Source organism: Hakea prostrata, chromosome 5 (assembly GCF_041222555.1).
Source record: "Hakea prostrata isolate BN-2017 chromosome 5, UWA_Hpros_2, whole genome shotgun sequence".
NCBI lineage: Eukaryota > Viridiplantae > Streptophyta > Magnoliopsida > Proteales > Proteaceae > Hakea > Hakea prostrata.
The window spans coordinates 18683768-18690530 of NC_142604.1; the positions used below are offsets into that span (position 1 = coordinate 18683768).

At 36.6% G+C, this 6763-nt stretch overlaps 1 protein-coding gene, 1 non-coding gene and 1 pseudogene across 2 annotated transcripts; 2 read left to right on the top strand and 1 right to left on the bottom strand.

Annotated features, from left to right (window-relative positions):
• The first annotated feature begins 631 nt into the window (after positions 1-631).
• On the top strand, positions 632-2806 carry LOC149015595 (uncharacterized). Its single transcript, XM_089156560.1, has one exon. The coding sequence runs from the start codon at positions 632-634 to the stop codon at positions 2804-2806; it is 2175 nt and encodes a 724-aa protein (XP_089012686.1).
• On the bottom strand, positions 1030-1131 carry LOC149015596 (small nucleolar RNA R71). Its single transcript, XR_016173754.1, has one exon. It is a non-coding gene; the product is annotated as a small nucleolar RNA R71 (small nucleolar RNA).
• A 3456-nt stretch (positions 2807-6262) lies between the features above and the next one.
• Positions 6263-6763, top strand: LOC149015597 (non-specific lipid-transfer protein pseudogene; annotated as a pseudogene).

Below are 6763 nucleotides of genomic sequence, written 5' to 3' on the forward strand. Positions count from 1 at the left end.
AGTGGGTTAGCAATTGAGGGAGTTTCTATTAGTACTCGAGAGAGACTAATAGATAGGAAAGGGAATCTCGACTATCAATCAGGAAATATTTCTCAAATTATAAAGAGGGAGAAAAGGGTGGGAATGCTTAGTTATGGTGAAATCTGACCCCTAGGTCTTTAGCAATTAATAATCTCAATTTAACTTTCAATTTGCAATATAGTCTAGAATAATTATCTTCCTTATTATTTGTTCAAATAAAATTGGTATAATTAATTTGGTACTTAATCTATAGTCTTCGAGGGATCGATCTTTTATCATTATATTACTTGTTACGACAGCGTACACTTGCGTTGTACTTTTTCACAACAAGTTTTTGGCGCCGTTGCCGGGGACTATTAGATTAATATCAATATCAATTATTGCTAGTTTTAATTTGAATTCTTTTATTTTTCATTTTATTCTTTTCTATTATTTTAATTTATTTTATTTTTTAGTTGTGAATTGGAGTTCTTTCAGGTCCTACTGATTTTGCATGAGAAGGAGAGGAAACGATACTTTACTTCCTTTTGATCCTGAAATTGAAGCAACTTGTCGAAAGAACTCAAAAGCAAAGAAAGACATAACAAATTCATCTTCCACTTCTAGAACAATGGATCTTGAAGTTGAAGCACCAAGGCGCAAGACTTTAGGAGAGTATGTTGCACCAACTGTGAGAGATAATAGGACAGCTATAAGGTGTCCACCTGTAGCAGCTAACAATTTTGAAATCAAGCCTGCCATCATTACAATGGTGCAAAATAATCAATTTTCTGGATTGCCTAGTGAAGACCCAAATCTTCACATTGATGGGTTCCTGGACATTTGCGACACATTCAAGAGCAATGGCGTTACTGATGATGCCATAAGATTGAGATTGTTCCCTTTCTCATTAAGGGACAACGCTAAGAGTTGGTTGCATTCTCTACAACCAGGATCCATCACTACTTGGGATCAAATGGCTCAAAAATTTTTGGTAAAATTCTTTCCACCATCTAAAACTGCTAGTTTATTAACAGATATTTCTATTTTTTTGCAGTATGATTCGGAAACACTATTTGAGGCATGGGAAAGATTCAAGGACTTGCTAAGGAAATGTCCACACCACGGAATAGAACAATGGAGGCAAATTCAGATTTTTTATAATGGTCTATCTAATTCCACAAGAACATTAGTAGATGCTGCAGCAGGAGGATCAATCATGAACAAGGATCCAACAGAAATTTTTGATCTTTTGGATGTTATGGCCTCAAATGCATATCAAAGGCCAAGGGATAGAGTTGCGCCAAGAAGAGTTTTGCAGAGGAATGAAACTGATCCCATGACAGCCATGGCCATCCAACTTGAAGCATTAACAAAGCAAGTAGGGTTGTTAGCAACTCAAGGCACCAAACCTCCAACTGTGATATGCAACTATTGTGAGGGAACACATTATAGCAATGAATGTCAAATGGCTAATCCTTTTGAGCAAAATCAGTTAGAGCAAGCAAAATATGTGGGGAACTTTAACCGACAGAACAATCCATATTCAAACACATACAATCCAGGGTGGAGAAACCATCCAAATTTTGGATGGAAAAACAATCAAGATACTGAAAGACAACCTGAAAACCAACAAGCTCAATCATTTCAGAAGAAGACTCCATTGGAAGATGCTATTGAGAAAATGGCTACAGTTTCTTCCCAATTTATGCAGAAGCAAGAGACCACCAATCAGAATCTTTTTGCATCCATTAAAAATTTGGAAGTACAAATGGGGCAAATCGCCCATGGGATGAATCAAAGGCAAAAAGGATCACTGCCTAGTAATACTGAGACAAATCCTAGAGAGTATGCAAATGCTATTGAGCTTCGAAGTGGAAAAGTATTAGAAGAACCTTTCAAGAAAGCCGTAGTAACTGAACCCTCTTCTGAGGCGGTTCATGATGAGCAAAAAGATGCAAAGGAATACGTTAAGGAGGAGGAGAAGCCAAAATCCAAATTGTTTCCAGACAATCCACCACCTTATAATCCACCCATTCCATATCCTCAGCGGTTCAGGAAGCAGAAACTAGATAAGCAATTTTCTAAATTTCTTGATGTATTTAAAAAATTGCATATTAATATTCCTTTTGCAGATGCTTTGGAACAAATGCCGAGTTATGTCAAGTTTATGAAAGACATTCTTGCTAACAAGAGGAAACTTGAAGACTATGAGACTGTGGCATTGACAGAGGAATGCAGTGCTATTCTGCAGCTGAAGCTTCCACCTAAGCTAAAAGATCCAGGGAGTTTCACAATACCATGCACTATAGGAAATATTCATTTTAATAAGGCTTTATGTGATATTGGTGCTAGTATTAATTTAATGCCTCTATCTATTTTCAGGAAACTAGGCCTTGGAGAAGCTAAACCTACCACAGTGTCACTTCAAATGGCAGATAGGTCGATTAAATATCCGAGGGGAATCATTGAAGACGTCTTGGTTAAAGTTGACAAGTTTATATTTCCAGCGGATTTCTTAGTATTGGATATAGAAGAAGATCAAGACATACCCATTATTCTTGGTAGGCCATTCTTGGCGACTGGGAGGACCTTAATTGATCTTCAAACAGGTGAACTTACTATGAGAGTACAAGATGAAAAGATCACATTCAATGTATTCAAGGCCATCAAGTTTCCAAATGAATCGAATAACCGCTTCAGAATTGATTCTATTGAGAGGTGTACAAAGGAGGTATTTCAAATAAGCTATCCAATTGATCCAGTTGAAGTTTGTTTGGTAGGTGTGACAAATGCGAGAAAATAAAGGAATTTTCGAATGTGAGATGCGCGTTAGAAGCTTTATCACCTATATATGTTGACAAATTTCCTACCGAGGACCATGGCTAGTAACTTAATCACTACTTTGGAAGTGGCTTCGACCCCCAGAAGTCACTCTTTTCTTTGACCTAAAGTTGGGGGTAGTTCGGCTGCGAACTATGATGCAAGCGCTGTTTGGGAGGCAACCCAAAGTTTTTCTTTACTACTTCTTTGATTTTTAAATTGTTAATTTTTTTAGATTCGATGTTTTTTGTTTCTTTTTCCATAATTTGTTTTTTTTAGGAGAATGAAAAGAAGGGGCGGATTTGGACTACATCACTCTTAAGGCTATGAATCAAGGGAGTCTCCTTCACCTTACTTCACATCTTATTACATATCTTTCCCATTGCATGCATTTAATATTTTCATTTTTTCGCTGCATTGAGGACAATGCTCATTTTAAAGTTGGGGGTGGATGCTAAGATTCCTGTCTATGGGTTGAGACTCACTATGTTGAAATTTCTTTTCAAAAGCAGAATTTTTCAAATCATTTCAAAACTTTTTATCAGTGGTTGAAGCTTACTTGTCTAGTTAGTAGAGTAAAATAGAAGGAAGTTATGACATTAAATCTCTAGATCTTATTTAGTATTTCATGTTTTAGTTGTGTTCATCTATAATTCTTTGAAATGATGAGTTTGCTAAATATCAGATGAGTATGTGAATCACTTTAACCTTGACTATGCGACCCACCCTTTGAGCACTAAACCTTGCTATTGAGTTATTGCATTTAAGGATTTTCAAATGAGATTGCAATTTTCTTGTTCAGTCAACATATTAGAATCCACCAAGATTTCCTCTTGAGGCGAAATTCATGAGTGCCACTTGTTTAGGGATATGATAGAGGCCATTCTTCTTTCATTTAAATTTTTGAAAAAATATATATTCTCTTCTAATCTGTTCCACTTCTACTATACAATGTTTCACTTCGTGGAGATGTATATGGTTTATATGTTAGATCTCATTGGTGACTCTCCCAAGTCGTGTGATCCCTTGAATAGACCGAAGGTGATATGGATTGTTAAAAGCATGGTGAGGGTTAAAAGCATTGTGAGTAGATCTTCTTTGTAGTTGCGGGTCTCCGTAGTTAATACCACTGAGTGAGCCTTTTGGATTCTCACTGGGTTAACATTGCACAATTGGAGCTTAGGGACAAAGGCCACCGCAACGCTTAGATAGATAGTTATTTGAGAGCCATGTTACGGGTGTAGGATATGTCTTGGACTCCTTCTTGGGAGATGTGTTATCACCTTGAAAAAAAAAAAAGTATGAAATTGCTAATTTTTGGCAAAAGGAAGAAAAGAAAAGAAAAGAAAATTGGTGCTTCAATGTTATCATCTCCATATATGTATTTCAGCTCTAGTCTACATTTCTTCCACCTTCACAAGTCCTCTTGACCTTGGATAAGTGATTGCTCTTCATTAGTGGAGAGAGGGATGATAGGTTGGACATATAAGAATTGACCTTAAAACTAGGGAGTTGTCGGTTGAATTTGGGATCTCAAACATGCATGCACTTGATTGGTTAAGGTATACACACACACACGGGTCAAACTTTTGATTTTGTGATCAATCTACTCATCTCTTATTTAGCCTATTTTATACATTATTTGAATTATGGTTGAACTTGACTAAGATTGAATATTTAATCAAAATGAGAGTTTGTCTGATCCTGATATTTGCTCGAGGACTAGCAAATGTTAAAGTTGGGGGTAATTTGATAAGTTGATTTCATACATATTATTTTATATGATTAATTTATTATATTTCCATGTATTTACAATTGTTTTATATCAATTTACCCTAATATGATATGAAAATGAATATGTTGCACCCTTTCCTTTAATTTCTATAATTTTGGTGATTTTATATATTTCCTAACAAATTCTAATCAAGATTTATTACTTTTACGTGTAGGAAATTATCAATCAAATCCGGGTATTATTGCAAGAGTCCTACTTCAAGTCAAAAACATAAAGAGAATGAGTCCTTGCATGCTTCTACGTTTTATTTCCTATTTAGGATTTGATCAAAGAAGGGAAAAGAGGAAGAAGAATCCAATTCAAATAAGAAAGAGAGAAGAATCCCGATTTTGAGTGTCTCTGTCCAGTTTTGATCAAGATCTTCATCGGATGGTCATATGGTGTCCGATCGAGCTGATTTTTGGAGGAGAGCTTCAAGACTTCTTGGTCTTCAAATCCAACGGTGGGATTATGCATTGGAGACCTCTAAGTTAGTCCGATTCATACGTCAAGACACTCCTTGGTTAAGTCAGACAAGAACTCTGAGTTTGATTCAAACTCTGAGTTTAATTAATCTATAAAAGGAGAGCAAACTCCAGGAAGAGGGGAGAGGACGTTTTTGGGAGCTTTGGAGGAGCGGAGAGATCAAACCAGGAGACGTTGGTTGGCTTTGGAGATCTGAAGCTTGGGAATAAGTTTTTCTTGATCTTCTTTCAATGTTCTTGAACTCCTCTGTAATGTTTTTAGTTTCTAGTATGAACTAATTTAGTTTTTCTAGGGATCAGATGTAGCCTATCTTTGAATTCCCACTCTTGAATTCATCAATATAATTTTGAATATTGTTTCCTTTGATTGAGTTTTTACTTCTATTCTTCATGCTTTTGATTAATTGGCCACTAATCAACTGATTTGTTAATCATAATGATCTGAGAGGGGATTTATGTGTCTAGTTCATTGGAGTAAAAGCCATGAATTACATGTAGGATAGAGATATACTTACATGGTTTGTGTAGTTGTTACATGGGAATCCACAGAATTTAATGATTTCTCAGTTGTTGTAACTCACATAGAAATATAGTGGGTTAGCAATTGAGGGAGTTTCTATTAGTACTCGAGAGAGACTAATAGATAGGAAAGGGAATCTCGACTATCAATCAGTAAATATTTCTCAAATTATAAAGAGGGAGAAAAGGGTGGGAATGCTTAATTATGGTGAAATCTGACCCCTAGGTCTTTAGCAATTAATAATCTCAATTTAACTTTCAATTTGCAATATAGTCTAGAATAATTATCTTCCTTATTATTTGTTCAAATAAAATTGGTATAATTAATTTGGTACTTCATATCTCTTCGTCTCAACTTTCTTTTTTTTTTTATTTTTTTTTTTATTATTCTTCCTCTCACTCTTCTCTTTTTCTCCTTCTTTTCCCTTTTTTTTACTATCCCCACAACCAAAACAACAAAAACAAAAAGAAACATCAACCCCTCAACACCCCCACCACCTCCCCCACCAAAAACAAGAACACCCCCCCAACCCAATTTAGTTCCTCCCCCCCTTTTATATAAAAAAAAAAAAAAGACGGCTCTTATTTCTTTCATCGAACAACAAACCAACGAAAAAAAAAGAAGGCGTGGGGACCACCAAGGCGCTGGGAACACGTAACTATGGCCAATTCTTGTGTCTTGAAGGTTGTGTGCCTTGTTTGGGTTTGCATGGTTGTGGCAGCACCACATGCTGCAGATGCCCTAACATGTGGTCAAGTGGTCTCTCGATTGGCTTCTTGCCTCACCTTTCTGCGCAACGGAGGAAAGGTGTCTTGGGCTTGTTGCGATTCCGTGAAAGCACTCAACTCCGCCGCAAGAACCACTCCTGACCGTCAGGTGGCTTGTCGTTGTCTCAAGAATGCCTATAGAGCCACTCCCGGAATCAAGGGAGGCAACGCTGCAGCACTTCCCGGCAAATGTGGTGTCCACCTTCCCTACAAGATTCGCCCTTCAATTGATTGCTCCAAGTATATTTTCATCATCTAGAAAACCCCGTTAATTTTCAAATCATTTCTATTCCGACCGTGAATCTCAAACTCTTAGATATGAGAATTTCATAATGGTTAAGTTATTCTTTTATGACTAACATTCAGATTTCGTTACGTTTTCAAGGTGAGGTGA

Bases quoted from the DNA above. Each gene is read 5' to 3' on its own strand.
- LOC149015595 (XM_089156560.1), top strand. From the start codon at position 632: ATGGATCTTGAAGTTGAAGCACCAAGGCGCAAGACTTTAGGAGAGTAT.